The following is a 25589-nucleotide window of genomic DNA, read 5'->3' as shown; positions in this document are numbered from 1 at the left end:
TGGTCAGGGCTGGCTCTAGCTTTTTTGCTGCCCCAGACCCTCCGCCGAGCGCCGCGCCGCCCCCCTGCCGAGCGCTACCGGAATCCCCCCCAGAGCGCCGCCCCCCCCGCGCCGCCCCCCTGCTGAGTGCCGCGCCGCCGGAGCCCGCCTCCGCCCCCCGCCGAGCACCGCTGGAACCCCCTTCCAGCGCCGCGCCCGTGCCACCCCCTCGCCGAGCCCCGTGCAACTGGAGCCCGCCCCCCCAGCGCCGCGCCGCGCCACCGGAGCGCCCCCCCCGCGGAATGCCGCGCCGTGCTCCCCCCGCCGCCCCTTACCAGGTGCCGCCCCAAGCATGTGCTTGGGTGCCTGGTGCCTGGAGCTGGCCCTGCTTTTGGTATCTTTCATTTGCTTTTAAAATAAATTCACTGCTCATGAAAGGAGTGACAGTGCTCAAAACTATTTGGCCACAGAAAAGACATGCTGGGCCTAATTCCCCATTGTCTCACAGCTTGTATAGGCTCTTGCACTTGTGTAAAGAGCTACCAAATGAGAATGGCAGCATTCTACAGCCATTCTGCCCAAGGTTTGCACTGTTGTAAATGGCTGTACAAGTTGGAAAACATGCTATTCCATACCTTGCCATTATGTCTCAGTACTGACTCAAAGAGTGCAAATTTAAAGCTGATGTGCAAAAGAAAAAAACTGGTCATATGTTCTTTTTTGCTTCTGAGTGGTTTATAAACAAACCCTGGAAGGTTTGGTTTTTATTTTTTTTCTGCTTGTTAAAAATAAGAGATCTTGTCTAGCCTGGAAGCCAATAGTAACTGGAGCATTTGTGAAATAATGATATCTTTTATACCTCTGTCCCTTGTGAGAACTCAAAAAACACATCTTCTGATACATTCTTCTCCTCTCTCCCCTTTCCCAGGTCCTGCAGTTAAACTAGGAAGGGCAAAATCTGACATATTTCCAAAGTTATTTTTAAAAAGCAGAATATATATATATATATATATATATATATATATATATATATATATATATATATATATATATAAAGAAATGGCACAAACTCACATTTTAGTTATTTACAGGCCACTTTTAAAGTATAGTTCATTCTGAAAAGTCCCTATGTAAAAATAGAATTTGAGGGTCCATATTTATTGTCCCTAACTAATTTTGACACCAAATATTTTCAGTTTATAAGTAAAAACCATTTGTTTAAAGTGTTAGTCATACACCCTCTCTCCCCCACACTCCCAGGATCCAAAAGTCCAGGTGTTTTTCTTTCCTTCTCATCCTCAGTAACAAAGATATTGCAGGCCAAATGATGCCTTCAGCTACAGGAGAAAAATGTAGTAAAACTATTCTGTCTTCAGTGCACAAGCATACTTGACTGTCATTAGTTCACAATTTGTTGATGATAGACAAGAAGAAACAGAATCCAAGTCTCTCTCTCCGCTATATTTTTGGCTGTGTAGGGCCAACAGGAGTGAAAAGTTGTAAAATATATTTGTGGTCACTGAAATGTGCAGAATGCAGATATGACTCTACATATAAACAAGAAGCAGATCAATTGAGTAAGAAATTGCCATTTTTACATACTGGCTTTTCAGCGTAGAACCACATTTAAAGGACACAAGGGTAAATTCTTAATGTCCTTTCAACCTTCAGCCTTTCTGCTGAGACTACAAAAAGGAGCTAAATTATTGCATGTTGTGGTGGCAATTTTCTAGTGTGGACATCTGCCACTAGGAACTATACTGAGACCAGGAGCTCGTTTCACATAGTCCAACATATAGATTTCAACAATTACTTCCCTTGGCCAGATTTGAACCAGGGTTCCACAGGTGAAAAGTTCTGTATGTTATCACCTCAGACATCCAACCCTCCAAAATAGTGTACCCTTAAACAATTACACTAACTCTTGCTAAAAAAATATATAGTATGTTTATTATTTGTCTGCTAGAGAACTAGCAGTTAGACAAGGTAAACATTTACATGAACTAGTAGTATCCCCAGATTTATATTAACAGTATAGCTATCAATCGTGGCTCCATTCAAGTCAATGAGAAAATCTGGCATTGGCTTCAGTGGAGACAGGATTTTACTCATTGTCTCTGTACAAACAAGGAAGAGCACATTTTCTTTTCTCTTCTCTGCTCTTCTCTTCATATTCTTATGCTGGGCCCATCCTTGTGTGTATTGAGAGCTGTATCTGTTTTTGATATGTGCTTTGTAAGAAACACAGACACAATTAGTGCTTTCCAAATGTAACATGAGAAAACTGCAAGGAAAATCTGTTCTATATGTTCTAAAATAGGTTCTAAAAGGAAATCATCAATACTGAAAAAGGGGTTTAAAATAAATACATGCATACTTGACAATGTAATTTCAGTAACGATGACTTCTTGTTACATGGGGCAAAATCAGAGTGTGACAAAGCATGATCTGGAATTCTTTGTTATTGGATGTATTAAATAACAGCACAACTTCTGAATGCCCTGTTATGTGTATAATTTCTTCCAACACATTTTTTCATATTAACAGAGAACCTGAAATATAAAAAGCTACGTATTTAGACACCTGGTCTCTGCAAATCTGTAATGTTTTCCAGAGGTGGCAAGAGCTAACTCTCAGAATTCAACAGGGAAAGTAGAAGTGAACAATATGAAGAACATTCCAACAGTTGACCAGGGTGCCCAGTAGATACAGTAAGTGTCCTTCCATAATTTATATTCTTCCTCTTTCCCTTTCTTTTTGTGAAATTTCAGTTTGAAAAATAGGAAGGTCAACTGAAAAGGGAACAGGCAAACATAGAGCATATTACATCTCAGCTTACTAACAATTGTGAAATGAGACAGTTTAAAAATACACTGGGCCATATCCCACTCAATGTACTCATTTGAGTAGTCCCACTGAAATCAGTGGGACTACTTTCATTTAATAGTGCAGAGAAGACCAGGATTAGTCCATTGTTCCTGAAAGACCAGTAGAATGTATGGGCCAAGTGGTATATTGGTGAGTTTGGACTCCTCTAATAAGGTGCTGTGACTTGGTGGTAGCATAAATATCACCTAATTGCAGCCACTCTTATGTTAACTAATTCTTTTATATTGCAACAGTTAAATAGTTATGTAAAACATGCATAATTGCAGAGGCAAAAGATTTGTTAAGGTTGTCATATCTCTCTTCTAAAAATGTGAATAGAGGATTGTAATTTTAAAAACTCATTAATGCTCAAACATTAATAGGAAGTAGGTCTGAAACAAACAAAAGGAAGAACTTCTTCACACAACGCACAGTCAACCTTTGGAACTCATTGCTAGGGGATGTTGTGAAGGCTAAAACTATACCCAGGTTACAAAAAGAACTAGATAAATTCATGGAGGTTAGGTCCATCAATAACTATTAGCTAATATGGACAGAGATGCAACTCCATATTCTGGGTGTCCCTAGCCTCTGATTGCCAGAAGCTGGAGTGGACAACAGGGGATGGATCACTCAGTGATTGTCTGTTCTGTTCATTCCCTCTGACTACCTGGCATTGGCCACTGTTGGAAGACAAGATGCTGAGCTAGATGGACCATTGATTTTGACCCAGTATGGCCATTCTTATGTAATTCAAGGTTAAGATTCCTGTACCATCCTCATCTTTGTGCTCTCGTCCCCAACTATATTTTCATTTTGCAATCATAGATTACAACAGCATGGGTCTTTGATGATGTGACCCATGCACACCCTTTTATCAGGTACAGCTGGGGAACTATTGCCAGTTTTGCAAAGATTTACACGGCACGGAGAGGTGAGCCTGTTGCCCACATGTGAAGGGAGCGCAAAATGCAGGTTAATCTCTTGCCTACATTTGGAGTTTAGGGTCTCTGATCAGTACTGGAAGGGTGAATGGGGTACATGGGATTTCCAGATGACATCTGGATAGTGGATGGGAACAGAATAGTGTATGTGAAAAGTAAGATATAAGGCATCAAAGTGCACATACAAAATTTCAGGTGGGATGGGGTTATGTGTGAGAAAGTTCAGTCCAGGGATCAAAATTGGATTTATAAAGTGAATTATAGTATAGCTTGGAGCATGAAGGGAGCTACCATCACAAGGCAGCAGTAACACATGCATGCTCTTTTTTTTTTATGTTTACTTTTTCAATCTCATGAGATTTTATCATGAGTCTCACAATATTTGGTGGTTTTTCAAAGCCTTAGCTCCAACAGTCCTGTGATTACATGAGAATATCAGCTTTCATTTAAAAAAAAAAAAGAGTAAATTTCTAGCCCTCATTGTTGTGGGTGAAAAAAGCTTGAAAACATGAAACATACAGGCTCAAATGCCAGAAGAATCCAAATTTAAAAAAAAATCCAAATGTGTTATTTTTAAAATCTCATGATTTTTAAACTAATCTCATGGTTGTCTGAGGTCTGATGAAATATAGGAGCTGGCAATACTTCAATATCTTAGTTTCAACAAACACAATATAAATAACAATAAAGCACATAATACACTGTCACTGGTGGACTTTATGTGACACTGGCAAAGAATCACAGAAAGAGTCACTTTCTTCTAACACAGAGCAAGGAAGTCTATTGGAAATAAGGAAAACAGTGTTCCTTCTAAGGCCTTGTCTACACACAAAAGTTGTACTCTTTTAACTATACGGGTGTAGTTAGAGTGGTACAACACTGTAGATGAAATTATAGTGGTATAAATGTACCTCTATCAGTGTAGGTAATAAGCTATCCTAGTATAAGGGCTAGTCTACACTGGCAACGTTAAAGTGCTGCTGTGGCAGTGCTTTAACATGGTTTGTTTGGTCGCGGCACAGCTCTGGGAGAGAGCTCTCCCAGCGCTCTAGAAAAACCACCTCCATGAGTTATACCTTTATATTGGGATAACTGCACACACACTACGAGGGGTTGTACCAGTGTAACTATTTTGGTAAAAATTCTCATCTCTGACTTAAATAGTTATACCAGTACAAACATTGTGGGTAGGTCATGCCTAAGATTTTGTCTAGGCTAGGTCTTAAAGGTGTGTTAGCTAACACGTGCTAACTAACATGTTCTAAGTCCAGTGTAGACAAGGTAGTGATTACTTTAACATGTTGTTAAGCTTGTTTTAAAGCCTAAGTTCCCCTTGATTTTAACTCAACCAGCTCAGTATGTATTAAAACACACACTGCCTTGTCTATCCCAGAGTTTTGTAACATGTTAGTTAGTATGTGTTAGCTAATATGTCCATAACATAATATGACCTTTAAGTAGCCTAAAGCTATTCTCTCTGCTTCATTGCAAAGCTTCTGCTTCGAACCTTGCCAGCCCTCTCCTGCCTGGCTCTGGCTTACTGATTTGAAGAAACAATACCCATACCTCACAGTAAGTAGAAAGAAAGGATTGGATATCCCTTATTTAGAAAGAAGGGTCCTTAAGTTACAGGGACAAAAATAATAATGAGATAAAAATCACATCATAATGTTACCTTTAGAACACTGAATATTAACTAAAATACATGGTGGGTAGTTCTCAAGTTTTAGTAAGCAATTCTTTGAATGAAGAAAAAGTCTTTATTTTTGTGATTCTTTGACACAAAATGCCACACATGATCAATCTGTGTTGGTGAAAAAATTATTCCAGTTCTTTAGAATAACTTTTTAATAGAGAATATGTCCATAAATGTGACTCCTTTATCCAGTAGAGATGGAAACATTTGAGATTCAAGGACAATTAGAAACAAGGATTGTAAAATAGAAAAATAGAAATGTATTAATATTAAATGTATAGATTATAGTTTCTCAAGAAGTCAATATACAGATGGTGGAATATAATATGGGAGATTACATCAGAGGGCTATTATATTATAAATTAGACACTGAAATATCAACTGTCATGAGGAGTGTTGGAGTCCAAATAGCTCAAATAATCAACAAAAGAGACCGAGTAGCAGTTGGTTGTCTGGAAGAGATCAAAGAGACCCGGTGAATGAGATCTTTTATTGGATTAATTTCTGTTGGTGAGAGAGACAAGCTTTCAACAGAGCTTTTCTTCAGGTCTCTGAGTAAGCCTGAAAGCTTGTCTCTCTCACTAACAGAAGTTGGTCCAATAAAAGGTATCTCTAATATTCTGGGACCAATATGGCTACAACAACACTGCATGCATGGAAGAAGTCAAGTTAGATGTATTCACAATTTAGGAGGGTATTGTTTTATTAGTGCTTAAAGTGCACTTCAATAATTTTTTTCGGGGTGGGGGGAGGTCTACATTGTCTTGATTAGGCATAAAGGTGTCTCTTTTAAAGTAAAAGAGAATAACTCCCCCCTCTCAATTTCAGAATAACCCCTCCTCCCTCTCAATTTCAGCTGATATCAACCCATTGCAAGTTGCATACTTTGATGGAAAATATTTAGGCACAGTGGACATAAAAGTTTATTTTAAATTAACAGAATTTGCTTCAGAAAACTGTATTCTGCACATTTTTATTTACATAAATAGTGATGGAAACTCGCAGAAATGTATCAACTTTTTTTTATTCACTGAGGAGCAATTATCAGTGATTAAAGGATATACTCTAATTAGTCCAGTAGCCTTACCATCCTAAACTTCAACAACATATGCAGACATAAATAGCAAATTGCACTTAATTTTGTGCTTTGAGTGCCTGATCTGAAGCCCACTTGAGGTCAACAGAAAGACTCTCATTGACTTCAATGTGTTTTGGATCAGGCCCTTAACTCTTTTTTTATGAGGGGCTGTTTTTGTTTTTAGAATATAGAGCAGAAACATTGACAGCAGATTCTGTTTTGAGAACACTCCAGGGACAAAGAAAGATAGGCACGTCCTTTGAAAGTTAAATGAACTATGACAATGTGTCACCGAATAAGAAAAACAGGCGAATTTGAACCAAGATTGAAAATGAACTGCAAAATGGAATTGTTAGCGCCTGTGCTCATTACAGAGCTGGGATTGAGGTAGTCCAATTAGTGCTCATGCATGAGACCAATAAACTCACAGTCTGGATAAACAGCAGTGGCCCCAGTAATAAAAGACGTTTTGTTCATGTTTAGGAGATTGTGTGGCGCATTTGTGAAATAGTAGATAATTGTGTTTTCCCTCAGTATTTCAGCATCAAATATTAACCTTATTTATTTTTGTAAAGACTTGCTCCACTTGGCCTCAAACATTGTTCTGAAGTGAAAAATAACATCTGCAATAAAATCACAATTTGCAAAAACCAATTTTAAGTCAGTAGATCTAGATTGCTTCTTGTTCGCAATACAAAGAGTTTTAGGAATTCTTTCTGTTCATCAACAAAGTATTATCCTTCAGTATCTAATGGTGAGAGGTTTTAATGAACAATGCCTGCGACCACAATATACATGAGTAAACCTATTAAAGGTATTCAACATATGTTGACTGAGAACAGATGAGAGCCTTCTGGAGAAAGAATTCCTTGCTTTCCTGAAGGTTTCTGTGCAAATTAAACTTTTTTTCTAGCTATAAGCAAGGAGAAAATACAGTTATAATGGGACTTGAATAATAAAATTTTTTATTTATGTTGTGATAGTGCCTCAGGATCCCCATCAGGGATCAAGTCCCCATGGTCTAGGCACTGTACAAACAACCAGATAATTTCAGATAAAGAGAGGGAGAAGGAGGCAGGAAAGTTGCAGGACCAAGGGGAGGTAGAGAAGGCCACTGTCAAAATATTTCAGAGTGTAATGAAAGGTACGTTCCATTTATTTTTATGTGTGTGTTCCAACACTTTGGCTGGTGTCATCTGTAGGGGAGGGTAGGAAGTTTGGCTCTCATCTTAGGAGTCCTCCTTGTTATCCTCCTCAAACCTGTCAACAGGTTGATAGCTTAGTACTAATTCTGTCACTTGTCTTTCCCATTCTCCTTACTGTAGCAATTGGCTAAGGAAAGGAAAAGAGTTGGAGAGGGGGCAGGAAAAGAGAGAAACAGGGGTTGGGGAGGAAAATGGTTGTTATATCAGAGACCGGAGGCCAAGGGAGTGGAATCAGGAGGAAAAAGCAAAAGTCTAGAAGAGGGGACTGGTGAAGAGGGAGAGAGACACAATACTAGAGGCTAGAGGATGAAAATGGAAGGGAGGCACAAAAGACTAGGGGAGTCCCAGTCCCAGATATATCACTTGCAAGCAGCAACACTTCTTCAAATAATGTACAAACTGGATATCCTTCTACTTCATTGTACCTGCGTGGGTAATTGGGGAGGGTGCACTTGCAGCCTGATGGCAGATCTGGTCTCACAATACTCATTCACTTCCACTAACATTTTAAACAAAAATCAGTTCCACTTTTTCATAGGTACTTGACACTTCCATGGATGCTTTGTTGAGTTTAATATAATTAATTCTCTTTACCATACTGATATCTAAGTTAAATCTAGTATAACAACTAGCCTTCACACTTTCCAAAGTCATTAATAATGTCATCCTTCTGACCTGCTGAGGGATCATAATTCTTCCACCTATTCCTTTAGAAAAATGATGATTTTGTTCCACAGTAGATAGTAATAAACATGGGCCTTATTCTTTTCTTAGACACGTGGTATATATTACCACATATCTGAGTTCTCTTGGTTAATCTAAGTGAGAAAGAGACTTCCCTCATGGCTTTTGTTTAAATTACCTTATCCTATTCCATTGATGTGGAGCTATAAGTCTGTGGGTAATATAAGAAGAAAAAATCATAGAACCAGAGTGTCAAAAAGGATCAGAGCTACAGGAAAAACAGGGTGAATCTGGCTACAGCTAGCTGCACAAAGATACAAATAGTCTGTGAAAACTTTTGAAACTTTTGAAACAAAACCACTTTAGTTTTGTGTGACATTTTTCATTTGTCAACAAAAAACAGAATACATTTTTTGGAGAAGTTTCATTTTGCTGTGAAAAAACACTCACTTTTTAACTTCTTTCCAATGACAAAAGGCAGAAGGCAGCAAAAAAAGTCAGGGAAAGTGGTGAAAAACCTACTCACAATATGCTCAGTACTGAACTGGCACACAATTCAGGTCGTTCCAGCACTAAGAAGCTTTAATTATAATAATAATAATAATTATTATTATTATTGCACTATGTATATATTGCACTATTTAAATTGTGATGACCCCTAGATGTCCCCAAAAGACAGTTTTAGATCCCAAAATGTTACATTCTAAGTAAAACAGATGGTGAGTACACAGGATATTCAGGGAAACTGAAACACAGAATAAGTAGGACGCTTTTGTTTTAAAAATATTCTAATATTATTATATTATTAAGTCAATTCTTGTGTCTTCATGGAAGAAGTGAGTCTTTCAGAGGGGTTTGAATGAAGACAGGAAAGTGTCTTGGCAGAATGGAAATCAAGAAAAGGCTGAGTATTGGAAAGTGCTTCCTGACCTGACAGTGAGATCTACCAATCTGTAGAATAGTTTCCCCAGGTACGCACCTCATCCTTGAAGGCATTTAAACGCTGACTTATTTTTGTCCTGATTATAGTTTTGTCTTTGTCCATATCTTTTGTGAGTACAAAGTTAAAAAAGAAACCCAAAATAAAAGCCATTTCTTTGACACAATATCTGTCCTTGCTGTGAATATTGGTTTTTTAAAAGAACATCTCTTCCTGTTTTTGTTCTCAGGGAAACCATCGCATTAGCCCCTGCGAAAACAGCATACCATGTGTAATCTGTGGATTAAATGGATAGAAATTACAATGCTGCTTATTATGGTTGATGGCCAACTGCTCAAGCAGGCAAAGGCCCCACTGCTACTCCACAAACCTTTCATTGTTGTTTGGAATGCACCTACGGAACAGTGCAGACTGCGGTACAAGGTGGACCTAGATCTCAGAGTTTTTGACATTGCATCAAACACCAATGAAACTTTGAGTGGCTCCAATGTGACAATCTTTTATCACACTCATTTGGGGCATTACCCCTATTACTTAGACAATGGGGTTCCTATCAATGGAGGGGTGCCACAGAATGAGAGTCTGATAAAACACCTTAACAAAGCTAAGTCTGACATTGACCATTCCATACCCATGAAGAAATTCCAAGGACTTGCAGTCATTGACTGGGAAAACTGGAGGCCCCAGTGGGACAGGAACTGGGGTAATAAAACCATTTATAGAAATAAGTCTCTCGAACTGGTTAGGAGACACCATCCTCAGTGGTCAGAGGACAAAATTAGGAAAGTTGCTAAGGAAGAATTTGAAAATGCTGGCAAGAGTTTTATGAACAACACTATCCTTCTGGCTGAGCACATGAGACCGAATGGTCTATGGGGTTATTATCTTTACCCAGACTGCTACAATTATGATTACAAAGAACATCCAAAAGTATACACAGGTAGATGCCCAGACATTGAATCGTCCCGCAATGATCTCCTGCTTTGGCTGTGGAAAGAAAGTACCGCTCTTTATCCATCCATCTATCTGGATTATATATTGAAGTCAAGTCCAAATGCTCTGAAGTTCGTTCATTATCGGGTTAAGGAAGCAATACGTATTGCCTCAGTTGCTAGAAAAGACTATGTTTTGCCTGTTTTTGTTTACTCCAGACCATTTTATGCCTATACTTTACATGTTTTGACAGAGGTAAGCAGACATATATAGAAATCTAAAGATTAGAATCTCTTGGAAAAAGCACTTCCTAGGAGTTTCTCCTTGCATAATAACAGTTATAGATGCATTTGTGTTTCATATATAGAACTATCCTGGTAAAGAAAGACACTACAGTCATGGTACAAAACACTACAGCTTTCAATAGTGATCCTGCTGTGGTTTGGTCTATTACTGTAGAATAATGTTGTATTCTTTTTATGAGAGTAATTTAGAAGAAAATACAAAGCAATTGTTTCCTTAAGTAATTAAATATTTCAAATTAATTCTTCAGTTTGAGAAATGGAGTTGACAAATCTCAGTGAAGTTTGAAATCCATTAATATTAAGGGAAGATAAACGCTCATGAGAAAGGAATCTCAGGGTTGAGTTTATTTGTTTTCTTCCCAAAATGGAAGCTCACTTGGTACAGAAATGAACTGGTAGACATATCAACTAGGTAAGCCCAAGTTTAGCTTGGCATTCCTAGCTCCTGCATGAGAAAACTTGCACAGAGGCAGAATGTGACAGCAGGCTTCCTCGAGGCTTCCTAGAGGAAGGATGAGTGTGTTCTCCTGGCCATATTGTTTTCTGAAAGTACAGTATGTCTGATTATGCACAGTAACTGAGTATCTGGTTTTTGGCTTTTTAAATCTACTGTATTACAGAAATACAATTTCTGTGTCATGTGACGCCTCTTCAGCCAATGATAATTGAAGGAAATATTTTAAAAAATACAATAAATATATGCAGGTTACAAAATAGGTGGTTGAGATATACACACAGACATTAAGATTTCTGATAACTGTGGTAATCATAAACCTTGTTTTGGATCCTGTCTATGCAACTGCTCAGAGCATGTAATTCCTGAATGGCTTCCTAAATAGCCTTTTGCTATAGGCTGTCCTACCCTGGGCATGGAAGGATTTGGTTTGATCCATACCTGAGGTGCGGACCCAGTTGGAGGGCAGGGAGCTACCTCCTGACAGGATTAATAGCCCTCTTTGGATATTGATGCCCCTCCCCTTCCTCCCTCCCAGCCCACTCTTGGGTCATGGAGAGCTGTGGTATTCCCCCTACAAAAATGGCATTGTGGTTGGTGGCTTGGAGTGATGTGGGCTCAATATCAGGGCTGTGTCCGTCTACTCTCACTTGCCATGGGTGTGTGTGCATATTCAGTCCCACAGGTTCCAGAGTGCTCCCATTTGACTGGTCCAGTTTGGAGCTATGAGTGGGGGATTCCTGCTGGAGCTGTGCAGACCCAGTCAGTCTCTCTGGCTGCTTAGTGAGGAAATACAAGGTATACAGCCACCTTTTCAGAAGCTTTCACTAACTTTGTGTGCCTCAGCTTGTTAATTCTCAGCTGGAGACTTCTCTGTGAGACATCAGAGTTTCAGAGACGCTGAGGATTCTCTTCCATGGGAACTGCTTGTCCTCAGCACTTCTGACAATCAGGCACCAAGGGGTGAAATCCTGGCCCTGCTGAAGCCAATGGGAGTTTTGCTATTGACTTCAGCAGAGTTAGGTTTTAGTGGTAGCCGTGTTAGTCTGTATAAAAAAAACCAAGGAATCCTCGTGGTACCTTAGAGACTAACAAATTTATTTGGGCATAAGCTTTTGTGGGTTAGAACCCACTTCATCAGATTATGAAGTAAAAGATACAGGAGCAGGTATAAATATATGAAAGGATGGGGGTTGCTTTACCAAGTGTTATGTCAGTCTAATGAGATAAATCAATTAACAGCAGGATACCAAGGGAGGAGAAATAACTTTTGAAGAAAACTTCAGCAGTTAGGATTTCAGCCAAGGTCTCTTCACCTGAGAACTCAAAATAGAGGCACACAAAGTTAGTGAATACTTCGGCAAGCGTTGGCTCTAATAGGTATGTTCATCATAAACACACATAGATCTGGGGATTAAAATAAAAATACCATTAACACTAGCTAAACATCCTACAATATGAAATCTAGCACAATTATATATTATGCAAGCTTTCGAACATATGAGGTTGTACAAAGTTAATTGTTTACCTTGAACTAGCTTCCACATTCAATAATAGTAACTTAAAATAATATTGCCCATAAGTTACCCTTTTATCCACTGAGCTGTCTTTTAGTTGCATATCACCTTCTTTTCAGACCGGGATGTTTCAGAGATCTTTTCTAAAACATTCAGCATCTGTGTGCACAGCCCATTCACAGCAGGGGGAATCCCCCATGAGGAATGTTCAAATATGTATTTTGTAGTGAAAACAAAATATATGTTTTCAAAGACTGATCATGGGTACCAGGCTTGTAGCTTCTCCAGACTACATATTTGGCAGCATGAGCTCTATGAGTGGAGCTTGGGAACCGGCAGGCTTTTTATAGATAGAGCACCGGAAAGAGCTCCAATGATCAGGAAAACAATGTTCATGGCTTTAATGTTTTAAATCTATTGTTTCATAGCTCTGATGTCCTCAAATGATTTTATATCAGCTCTTGTGAAACATACTTGGACACTGATACCTACTGTAATCTCACACTCTGCACTGCTCCAGTAGCAGACAGGACATCCAACTGTAGCTCAGAGAGTCAGCACTTTACACCTTCCTATGACCCCCATCAGCTACTCTGGGCAGCAAATATAGGGGGAACAGAAACAAATCTACTCACATTCCCCACCCCCCCTTGCTAACAATGTGGAGTAGCTCCCTGCTATAGTCATAATGTGAGCAAGGGGGGTAATAAGGACTTTACTCCCCCTTATACACTACCATGGCTGAGCAAGAGTGGGACAGTCTAGCCCTATGGAAATTTAGCTTTTGTTTGGTTGCTGACACAATAAGATGTTGTGCACAAGCCCTAACATGTACAGTGCTAAAGATAAAGCAAGCACCACAATGAAAGAAGTTAAGTTGAAGCAACAGTTGTGGGAACCACCAGAAAGAGCTGCAGGTATAAGAGCCCCACGAAAGATTAAAATCTAGCGGCACCGGAGGCAGCAAACAGGGCGGCTAACAGGGGAGTTTGAGAGGGAGTTTGCAGGGGGAGGTAAGGGGGGAGGCAGGAGGGCGCGGTGTGGCGTGTGCTCTGAGTCCACAGGTGCAGTGGGCAGAGATTGCAGCAGCCATGAGCCAAGCAGCAGCAGCAGCAGACAGAATGCAGATGGCTGCATGTGGAAGCTGTGGTATGTATATGGTCCTAGCAGGGGAGCCGGAACACAGGTATGTGTGTATGAAGTGTCGCCTGATAGAGTTACTGGAGGAAAAGATTAAGGGGCTGCAGATGCAGGTAGATACCCTGGTGGAGTTTAGGCGGGGGTTTGAGCAGCTGATGGAGGACAGGCAAGGGGAGGCTGAAGGAGAATGCCCTATGGTGGAGGTAGAGGCAGAGGGAGAGGATGGTGAGAGGGGAATGGAAGGGGGAGAACATGGGAGGTGGAAGCATGTGACTGTGAGAAGCAGGCCAAGGAAAAGAAGGGCCAGTGAGGGGGGAATAGAACTCAGGAATAGGTTCGAGTGTTTGGATACCGAGGTAGAGGGGCAGCAGGTGGCGACTGAAGGTGGAAGGGTGAGGAAGAAGAGAAGAGCTGCTAGTCCAAGAGAGAGGGGGGAGGATTTGATGGAGACAGCACCAATTCTGGGCCCCGTGAGGATTCAGGAAGGCATAAGGGAAGATAGGAATAGGCACAGGTCAGGACTAGAGGGATCGGAGACTAGATTACTAGATCGCACTGTTGCCAGGCGACGGCAGGTGTATGTAATTGGAGACTCTTTACTGAGGAGATTGGATAGGCCTGTGACCAGGGCGGACCCGGAGAACAGAAGGGTGTGCTGTCTACCGGGCGCAAAGATACGCGATGTGGACCTGCGCTTGAAAAGGATCCTACAAGGAGCAGGTAAGAACCCCCTGATAATCCTTCATGTAGGAACGAATGATACGGCTAGGTTCTCGTTAGAGAGGATCAAGGGAGATTATGCCAGGCTGGGGAAGACACTCAGGGAGATAGAGGCTCAGATTATCTTTAGTGGGATTCTGCCCGTTCCGAGGGAAGGGCAGCAAAGGGCTGATAGGATTGTGAGAATAAATAGTTGGCTAAGGGAGTGGTGCTATAAGGAGGGCTTTGGGATGTATGGCCACTGGGAGGCTTTCGGGGACAGACACCTGTTCTCGCGGGATGGGCTTCACCTGAGTAGGGAAGGAAATAGACTTTTGGGAGGGAGGCTGGCTCATCTTATCAAAAGAGCTTTAAACTAGCAAGTTTGGGGAGACGGTTGGGAGATGCACAGTTAATCTCCACGCCAGATTCCAGTATGGAGAAGGTGAGTAAAATGAGAGGAGAGATAGCTGTGGAGATGAGATTGGACATAGGAAGGACAGGAGGGACGGACACTAGGAGGCCCGCAACATATAGTGCTGCTAATGGGAGACGGGCTAAACGACATACATTAGGGTGTCTATACACCAATGCCAGAAGCCTAGGTAATAAAATGGAGGAATTGGAGCTCCTGGTCCAAGAGCTGAAACCAGATATCGTAGGAATAACGGAAACGTGGTGGAATGACAGTCACGACTGGAACACAGGTATGGAGGGGTATGTGCTGTTTAGGAAAGACCGGAACAGAGGTAAAGGTGGGGGGGTGGCATTGTATGTCAATAGTGAAATAAACTGTAAAGAAATAATAGTGGATGGATTAGACAACTCAGAGTCCGTCTGGGCAATACTTACAATGGGTAATAGGACTTCTAGAGCCTCTCCGGGGATAGTGCTTGGAGTGTGCTATAGACCGCCAGGATCGACCCAGGATATGGATAAGGAACTATTTAATGTGCTTAGAGAAGTAATAAGCAATAGAAACTGTGTAATTATGGGGGACTTTAATTTCCCAGAAATAGATTGGGGAACAAACGCTAGTAGCAATAATAGGGCTCAGATGTTCCTAGATGTGCTTGATGATCAATTCCTCCATCAAGTGGTAGCTGAACCGACGAGGGGGGAGGCCATTTTAGATTTGATTCTGGTAAGTAGTGAGGACCTCGTTGAGGAAGTGGTAGTAGGGGACAATTTGGGCTCCAGTGATCATGAGCTAATTCGGTTTAAAATACAGGGAAGGAGTAACAGAATTAAGTCAAAGACTAGGGTTTATAATTTTAAAAAGGCCAATTTTAACAAATTAAGGGGACTGGTAAGGGAAGTGGATTGGGCAAACGTATTAATGGATTTAAAGGCGGAAGAAGCCTGGGATTACTTTAAGTTAAAGATGCATGAGCTGTCGGAGGCCTGTATTCCCAAAAAGGGAAAAAGATTACCAAGCAAGAGATTTAGACCGAGCTGGATGAGCGACCGACTCAAAGGGGCGATTAGGAAAAAACAGAAAGCGTACAAAGAGTGGAAGAGGGGAGGGATCAGTAAGGAAATGTACCAAAGCGAAGTCAGAGAATGTAGAGATAGAGTGAGAAAGGCCAAAGGCCGTGTAGAATTGGACCTAGCGAGGGGAATTAAAAGCAATAGTAAGAGGTTTTACAGCCACATAAACAGGAAGAAAGCAAAGAAAGAAGAAGTGGGACCGCTGAAGACTATTGCCGGAGAGGAGATTAAAGACAATCTAGGCATGGCGCAATATCTCAATGAATATTTTGCGTCGGTGTTTAATGAGGCCAATGAAGGCATTAGGGATACTAGCACCATTACAGAGGGGCGTTCGGGATGGGGGATTACCGTATCCGAGGTAGAAACAAAACTTGAACGCCTTAATGGGGCTAAGTCGGGAGGACCGGACGATCTTCATCCGAGAATATTGAAGGAATTGGCGCGGGAAATAGCAGGCCCGTTAGCGATAATATTTAATGAATCTGTAAACTCGGGGGTGGTCCCGTTAGACTGGAGAATAGCTAATGTGGTTCCTATTTTCAAAAAAGGGAAAAAAAGTGATCCGGGTAACTACAGGCCTGTTAGTTTAACATCTGTAGTGTGCAAGGTGTTAGAGAAAATTTTGAAGGAGAAATTAGTTGAGGACCTGGAGGGTAGTGGCAATTGCGATAATTTACAACATGGTTTTACGAAGGGCAGATCGTGCCAAACGAATCTGATCTCCTTCTTTGAGAAGGTAACGGATTTATTAGATAAGGGAAATGCGGTGGACCTAATATACCTGGATTTCAGTAAAGCGTTTGATACTGTACCCCATGAGGAATTATTGGTTAAACTGAAAAACATGGGGATCGATTTGAAAATCCAGAGATGGATAAGGAATTGGTTAATGGGGAGAATGCAGCGGGTCGTATTGAAGGGTGAACTGTCGGGTTGGAGGGAGGTTACCAGTGGAGTTCCCCAAGGTTCGGTTTTGGGACCCATTTTATTTAATCTATTTATAACTGACCTCGGAACCGATTGCAGGAGTAGGCTGGTAAAGTTTGCGGATGATACGAAGGTGGGAGGCGTTGTAAATTCGGAAGAGGATAGGGATATCCTGCAGGGAGACTTGAATGAGCTTGTGAATTGGAGTGTCAGAAATAGGATGAAATTTAATAGTGAAAAGTGTAAGGTGATGCATTTGGGGATGACCAATAACAATTTTAGTTACAAGATGGGGACGCATTGGTTAGAAGTAACGGAAGAGGAGAAGGACCTAGGGGTCCTTGTAGACCGCAGGATGACTATGAGTCGACAGTGTGACGTGGCGGTGAAAAAAGCCAATGCTGTCTTGGGATGCATTAGGCGAGGTATATCTAGTAGGGATAAGGAGGTCCTGCTTCCGTTGTACAAGGCGCTGGTGAGACCTCATTTGGAGTACTGTGTGCAGTTCTGGTCTCCCATGTTTAAAAAAGATGAACTCAAACTGGAACGGGTGCAGAGAAGGGCCACTAGGATGATCAGAGGAATGGAAAACCTGTCGTATGAAAGGAGACTAGAGGAGCTTGGGTTGTTTAGTCTGACCAAGCGAAGGCTGAGGGGGGATATGATTGCTATCTTTAAATATATTAGAGGGATTAATACAAGGGAGGGAGATGAATTATTCCAGCTTAGTACTAACGTGGATACGAGAACGAATGGATATAAACTGGCCGTGGGGAAGTTCAGGCTTGAAACTAGACGAAGGTTTCTGACCGTTAGAGGGGTGAAATATTGGAACGGACTTCCGAGGGAAACGGTGGGGGCGAGGGACTTGTCTGGCTTTAAGATTAAGTTAGATAAGTTTATGGAGGGAATGGTTTAATGGTAAAACATAGTTGTCAAGGAAAACCAAGCAATGGTAGGTAAATAGCATAATGGCTAAAAGGGGTCAGGATGGAGACTCTTGCCTATATGCTCGGGGTCTTACTGATCGCCATATTTGGGGTCGGGAAGGAATTTTCCTCCAGGGCAGATTGGCTGAGCCTCTGGAGGTTTTTCGCCTTCCTCCGCAGCATGGGGCAGGGATCTCTAGCAGGAGGGTCTCTGCCGATTGAGGTCACTAATAACAGGATTGGGGACTTCAGCAGCAGAGTCCAGGGAAGGGGCGGGGATGGTTTTATGGCCTGCAGCGTGCAGGGGGTCAGACCAGATGATCATAATGGTCCCTTCTGACCTTAAAGTCTATGAGTCTATGAGTCTATGAATGTCCCTGCAGTTGTGTCCTCCTTGCCTCATTTCTCTTTACAAATCATTTGCCAACCGATCCTAACTTCTATGAATGGCTCTCTTATCCCTAAGTATTCACCACATAATTTATGCAAATGATTCTCTATATTGATGCTCTAGGGTGTTCAGAAACTGTCCCCCTAGACTACTTGCTATTAATAATGTGTGATCAGTGATTGAAGTTACATGGCATTGTTTCTGCTCCCTGACTGGAAGAACAAATCTTTTCATAAAGCAGAATGACAAATAAATGATGAATAATGAATAACAGCGACTCTTGTTCATGTAGAAATACCCGTGTCCTCATGTCACGGTGTGTATTTGTACAAAGGCCATTCCCCATGAGCAAAGCCACCTTTGCACAAATATTCTCCCATACAGAATAAGATGGCATATGACTAGTTTGAAACAAAGAGCCATTCAGAATTTGAAGTAAAGAACACAAACATTTTTTGTTGTATGCGACCAGCTCCAATTGCAGCACCAGTTTCCTTTCATGTTGATAAATTTGAACAGTTTAGTGCTCCTCCTTCCATTTTTCAATACAAAATGAAATCACCCAGCTAATCAGCTTGTGGAAGGAGCCCTGGTGAGAGAGGAGTTCCCTTTTTGTTTATATGGCGTGAGGATTCTACTCTCCCCCAGGGGGCTAGTCCAGAACACCAGCACAGGAGCAGAATCTTGAGGGTCTTTGGTTGCTGGAAACAGCAACCAAAACTTGGAACAGGATCTTAAGCATCAGCAGAGAGAGGAGGAACCAGGGTATTGCAGGGAAATATTGGTGTGCTAAACAGCTATTGAGTCACAGAGGGGATGTTGAGCAGTTTGGGGGTGAGGGAAGATAAACCAGCATATTATAAAATGGAGCTTTTAAAATATTGCAAGTCCCTCTCTTTCCTCCATATGGCTCCTCTAGGGGTGGAGATGGAGAAAGCAAGGAGAAGAGCAGCTAACTACCTAGCCCATCTACTTATCTATGTACTTATGTGGCCACTGTCACCATAGGATCTGAGCACCTCACATTATTTTAATGTATTTGGCCTCACAGCACCCTATGAGGAAAGGAAGTGCTATTATCTGAAGCACAGAGAGGCTAAGTGACTTGCCCAACATCACATTGGAAGTCTGTGGTAAAGTAGGTAATTAAACCCTGGAGCTCCTGACACTGAAGCCAGTGAGCCCACCACCAGACCATACTTCCTTAAAAGTCCGTATTTTCTATTCTTCTTCGAGTGCTATCCCTGTGGGTGCTCTACTTTAGGTGTCAGTGCAGCCCTGCCGGACACTGCTACTGAAAATCTCCAATTGACAGTGCAGGGACGTACTGACACCTAAAGTGGAGCACTCATAGTGACACATCTTGAAGAACCTCAGTAACTGCTCAAGGTGAATAACCCTCTCTGTTCAGTTTTTGGTTCATTCAAATGTGTTTGATGTATTGATCCCTTTTTTTTGTCTGACTGAGAAGAGATCACCAAGTTGTTAACGGGAGCTGAACTGTGTGTCATGCTAGTTCACTGTACCACCATGTGGTTGATTTAAAACAGTCATGGTCGAGGATTTGTGTTTTTATAATCTTTGTGAAGTATTTTGCAGAAGAAAAGGGCTAGGGATCATTCATTACCAAGAGTTTTAGATATATCACAAAGTCACTCAACTTTTCAAAGTTTGATTTTTGAGCCAAACATTTTTTTTTACTGCTAAACTAAATCCAGTAAAAAATACACCACCATTTTCAACATGAAAGTAACACCAGTGGCATACCTTACTCTCTTCTTCTGGAGAAAGCACTGAACTATATGATTTTAGTGATAATAAAGTGCTCTCAAGAACTGCTTGGATGATCAGCAGCACCATGAACTGCAGGTGAGCCCAATAACATGGTATAGTACTGTGAAACCTACACGACGGACCAGTAGGCAAACCCTGTTGTTTAAAATATCTTCATGATTTCCAATATTATTTTATCTGACCTTTAGTTAAAGGTCACCTCCACCACTCACTTGTCCCAGGAATCCTCCTCATATGCTTCTTCAATAATTCAGCACGCTCTCCTTTTCCTCATCCACTGATTTGTGTCTTCACTTTCTTGAACAAGAAGCATTTCAGGACAGGAAAGTCCTTACTTATAAACTGCTCGGTGCATTAAGAGAGTTGTGTGTGATTTTTAAAAAAAATAATAAATAATAATAATAATGGAGTCATCTAGTTTTATCTATCTGTATTTCTAACATACCTATTGCCATCACATGATCATCTCCTGAGCCCTTGGATGATTTCACAGTGATGCAGACAAGGAAACCGTATCAATATACTATCGAGTACCAGTGAGTTTATAAAATTTGCAGGTTCTTTATATGATGTTTGTATTTCTCTTTGTACAGGCTGCAGAGGATGGGAGGAAAATTCCTGACATTCCCAAATGAAAGCCACTTGCTAGGGATCTAGGGGAAGGGGAAGAAAGGTAGTTGCTCTGGGTTTTGTTTATTTATTTTCCTCCCTTCCCTGCTAAATGTAGCAGTTTACTGAATGTGCCATTTCACCATAGCATCTTTTTACATTGGGAGGGCTCCCCAGCCTCTCTTTTTCTGGTATTATGAAGTGCTCACACACATTGCTGAAGTGACACTAAGGAGCCTTGGTCTGAACACAGTTTTTGTATTGGTATAATTAGATTGTGATTTTTTACCAAAATAGTTACATCAGTACAACCCAAGCACGGACTAGGTTATGCCAATACATAAGAACGGCCATAGTGGACCAGATCAGTGGTCCATCTAGCCAGTATCCCATCTTCCAACAGCTAATGTCAAGTGCTTCAGAAGGAATGACTAGAAGAGGCAATCATCAAGTATAAAAGTGCTTATACTGATATGGTTTATTTCCTTTCCTGTACAGTTCTACCTGGTGTATGCACTGTTATTACTGGTGTAATTGTGTCTGCCAATCTCTATACCAGTATAGTTAAATTGGTACAACCTGTGTGTATGGACAAGGCCTTAGAACTGCAAATACTCATGGACTGACTAAATGACAAACCATCATATTTATAATCCCTTGCAAAAGAGGTACTAGAGTATTCTACACGAATTGTCCAAGGCACTACAGTTCACAAAAGTGTCACTGCCTTTCTGCTCCTCCCGTCTGTCTGGAGGAAGCATTCTGAATATACTATAACACACTGAAACATCAATAGGAAAGTACATTTATTTGTGAGAATAAGCAAAACATTTTTTAAAAATTATTTTAACTCCTTCCCCTCTTTCCACCCCACCCCTTTGCAGTTTCTGCTGTAAGTCAATGTTCAAAATCCTTCAGAGAGTCCCTGGATCTACTGTCGTTATTATCTATTAATTGTATTGTGATCAGGGCCGGCTCCAGGCACCAGCCCTCCAAGCATGTGCTTGGGGCGGCACCTGGAGGGGGGCGGCGCTCACCCGGGGAGAGCGGGGCCGCGGCTGGGCTCACCGCCCTCCCCCCGGTGCTCCGGCCCCCAGGGAGAGTGGGGCCCCAGCCGGGCTCTCCGCCCTCCTCCCAGCACTCCGGCCGGTCAGGGAGAGCGGGGCCCCGGCCGGACTCACCGCCCTCCCCCCGGCGCTCCGGCCGCTGGGGAGAGCGGAGCCACGGCGGGCTCGCCGCCCTCCCCCCGGCGCTCCGGCCGGCCGGGGAGAGCGGGGCCGTGGCTGGGCTCGCCGCCCTCCCCCCGGCGCTCCGGCCGGCCGGGGAGAGCGGGGCCACGGCCGGGCTCGGCGCCCTGCCCTGCTGCACTCCCCGCCGGGGGGCGGGGGGGGGCGGCGGGAGGCAAAAAAGCCAGAGCCGGCCCTGATTGTGATAGCACCTAGAAGCTCCAGACAGGGGCCAGGACCCCATTGTGCTAGAAGCTGTACAAACGTAGAATAAAAGACAGTCCCTGCCCCAAGAAGTAGGGAGCTCATTATGGGCCTTTTTGAATATGAACATTCTACAGCATAAATCAACATCGCCTCTGGAAAAAAGTAGTGGTTAAATGTTAGTGTGTCCTCTCCTGTATTTGGTGCTATGGGTTCTGATGCTTTTCCAATGTCCAGTTTTGACACTTTCCTCTTTCAGACTGACCTGGTGAACACTATTGGAGAGAGTGCTGCTTTGGGGGCAGCAGGGGTTGTCCTTTGGGGAAGCATGCAGTATGCCAGCTCAAAGGTAGGTGGGGTGGATTTACAAACGTTCACGGGTTAAGTGCTATGTCCTTGATAAGAGCCTCTCTCCCCATCCATCCTCATTTCTACCATTTTACATCCTTACAATGAAGCTCTCCCTCACCCATCATTGTCACCAGCCTTTTGGCTGAAGATGACTGCTTGGGAGTCCTTTCATCTTGTTAACAACATACTTAAATTAGCCACTGCTTCCTAGGAACCACATCCAGGGCCAAACATGGATGACATCCATAGCAGCAGATAGCACTAATACCAAGATAATAAGATACGGTTTGAAACACTGAAATGTAAATGTAAACAGTCTGTTTAGCAGTGTTCTGCTTGCATAATCTGTACATTACCAAACACAAGGCTATGGATTTGGCAGAGGATGAAGTGGGGAACATTTTTCACAGACCAAATGTTGACCTTTGTCCTAAATTTTATAACAGAGTCATTGGTGGAATATAATCCCAACCTAAGAAAAGTCCTGCTCCTCCTCACAAGACCCTGGGACTCACCTAAAGAAGTCTTACAGACCCCTCTCCTGTAATTACCAAAGGTGACAGAAGGTTGCATTGTCTATCTTTGCAAGGCACCTAATAGGCCAGCTCCCTAGCCTCACTCTTAGAAAGGCTGCAGGTGGAGAAGGCAAGTTGACCTTTGATAGGACATTAGCAATACAGGAAGACGCAACCTCTTTCAGTGTCTGACCCTACTACTATCAAAGTCAATGGCAAAACTCCCATTGACTGCAGTGGTGTGGTATGAACTCCCAAACAAGTTCAGCGGCTTAACGTGGAGCTGAAGAACCCAAAAGCTATTTTTCCACATTGCACACCAGCCAGTGAAAATTGTCTAGTAACTACTAAGTTAAAGGGTTATGGTGATCAGTGTAGAAATCCCTAGTGCTAAAGCAATGTGTCAATAAATATTTTAAACCCCTTTTATTTTAAATTGTTCCTTTTCAACAATCCCTAGAAAACCTTATTTTTAATAAAACATTCAATATGTTGCTACCAGGCACCCAAAACAGAAAAGCAAGATTATAATAAAGGTCAGTATCTTACTGGCCTTCCCATGAATGCAGATTAAGCCAGGGGCTAATCACATGAGTAAAGGCTTCAGGATTTATCTCAGTATATCACTTTAGCCAGCAGTGCTTCCATGTTAATATTCTACCAAAAATATGGAAACTTGGACATAACTCTGGTTACTGATTAACATGTCACACTCTTGTTTTCCTACAGGAGAGCTGTTCAGTTGTGAAAAAATACATAGATGGCCCCTTAGGACATTATGTCATTAATGTCACCTCAGCAGCCAAACTCTGCAGTAAAGTTCTGTGTAAGAAAAATGGGAGATGCATCCGTAAAATCGGTGACTCTTCTGCTTATCTGCACTTGTCACCCAATAGTTTTGAGATTGGGGTCCACCATTCTGAAAAAGGCCCAAGATTCTTTGTGACTGGAAAACTTAGACCAGAAGACATGAAGGCCATGAAGCAGAGCTTCACATGTCAGTGTTACCAAGGCTGGACTGGGATATTTTGTGAACTGCCTGACCGAAGTCTACTTGAACAATGGGCTCACACTCTGTTTAATAGATCAAAAAATAAAATGCTCAACTTTCTCTTATTTGGATCCATGCAGGTTTTTCTGCTTCTCATTATACACTAATGTTTCTTACAAGGAAGCAAGAAACGTTGCAGTTGAGACTTCAGATCTCCTTGCTTAGCAAGTTTCTATTCAGATGGGAAATGGTGTTGCAGACTGTTGCTTTATCTTCATTCTTCTCCATTTAAGTACTAATCCTACTGGGCAAGGCAGCATTTTTACACAGAGTGTTAAGGAGATTTCGAATGCATCTCCCTCTTACTGGCCCCACTCGTACTGTTCTATCTCATTCCTTAATCAGTCAAAACTCTACTGATCCACTGGGAGTTTTGCTCGAGTGAGAACTGAATAAAGCTGGGTAAAGACTTCAGGATTTGTCCCTAGACAAGCAGAAAAAAAAGGATGTAAAGACCATTTATTTCAAAGGCTGGATGATTTAGAACACTTTAATTTTGAGGATCTTCCCATTGACTGGGGTCTAGTCTGTACTACTCCTCTTGTGTTTAAACACCATGAAAGTCAAATGGAGTTTTGGGCGTACGATAATGTAGCATCAGGACTCAAACTGGTTTCAGCTTGTGGATGTCACTGCTTGTATAGCAGCTTCTACATAAAGATTTGAAAGGCACAGGGAATTCTCCATAAACACACACATTAAATATTTGGAATATGAACAGATATACTCAGTTATATTTCGGCTCACACGTTAATTCAGTGAGTATCAACACTTTCTGTGATAGTTTTGTCCTGTTGATTTGCAAGCTGCTGTTTGACTAAAGACTGGGCCTGTCTGCAATTTCTGATAACGCAGTTCGACCTTTGTTAGTCATTAAAAAATTACCTCTAAAATCCATTCAGGTCTGATGTTCTCAGTGTTTGAGAGAGGTGCTGGCACTGGCACTTTATAGGATTCCTGGCAAGGGTAAGCTCCACATGCTCCTTTCCTTCCTCCCTCCTGCAACTTGGAAGGAGACAGTCCCACTCTTTCCTCCTCCTGACTGCTGGGAGGTGGGATGCTCCATTCTCTCCTTCCTTCCAGCCAGGGAGGGTTGTGTGCTCCTCACTGCCTCTTGGGCACTGAATTCCCTACTTTCCACCCTGCTCAATCCATGTATAGCTGGTAGAGCACTCCTGTGACTGATGCTCCACTTGCCCTGCCCATCACCAGACTGAGTTAGTGGATTAGTGAGATTCATCAAGAGCACGAAATGGGGAGCAGCCGCCACAGAAACCCTCTGGGAACACACCATCCCCTCTTTCAGGCAGGAGGAAAAAATGGAGCATCCCACCTCCCACAAGCTCTGCCCTGCCTCCCATGTTGAGGACCTTGATATAGGTGGTACGGTCAGCACTTTGTAACCAGATCCTCTTTTAAGTAGGGCTAGTGGAAAGACCTACTGAATAATTACTGGTGAATATAGTATCCAAGAAATGGCCCATCGAACTAGTCCTATTTTTCAATTGAAACTATATTTTAAAACATTAATTTAAAATAAGGCACTGGCCCATTTTCTCACAGGAATGCATATATTTTCCCAAAAATACTACCTTATATACAGTAGGTTTTTTTAAAAGTCATAAATAAATGACTAGATCAAATGGGTGACAAAAC

General features: G+C 42.0%; 1 protein-coding gene across 1 annotated transcript; it reads left to right on the top strand.

Moving 5' to 3' along the window:
- Positions 1-2537: 2537 nt before the first annotated feature.
- LOC101942498 (hyaluronidase-1-like) lies at positions 2538-25318 on the top strand. Its single transcript, XM_005305710.3, has 4 exons — positions 2538-2690; positions 9624-10582; positions 22276-22365; positions 23612-25318. Exons 2-4 carry the CDS (start codon positions 9662-9664, stop codon positions 24038-24040), a joined length of 1440 nt encoding a protein of 479 aa, XP_005305767.1. The 5' UTR covers positions 2538-2690; positions 9624-9661; the 3' UTR covers positions 24041-25318.
- Positions 25319-25589: the final 271 nt, after the last annotated feature.

Source organism: Chrysemys picta, chromosome 1 (assembly GCF_011386835.1).
Source record: "Chrysemys picta bellii isolate R12L10 chromosome 1, ASM1138683v2, whole genome shotgun sequence".
NCBI classification, from domain to species: Eukaryota; Metazoa; Chordata; order Testudines; family Emydidae; genus Chrysemys; species Chrysemys picta.
Note: the sequence above shows the minus strand (reverse complement) of the source record. Positions and strands in the feature narration are given on the sequence as shown.

Excerpts from the sequence above, each read along its gene's own strand:
- LOC101942498 (XM_005305710.3), top strand. The coding sequence starts at position 9,662 with ATGTGTAATCTGTGGATTAAATGGATAGAAATTACAATGCTGCTTATT. Across the intron at positions 10,583-22,275 it reads CTTTACATGTTTTGACAGAG|ACTGACCTGGTGAACACTAT; the intron begins GTAAGCAGACAT and ends TTCCTCTTTCAG. Across the intron at positions 22,366-23,611 it reads TGCAGTATGCCAGCTCAAAG|GAGAGCTGTTCAGTTGTGAA; the intron begins GTAGGTGGGGTG and ends GTTTTCCTACAG.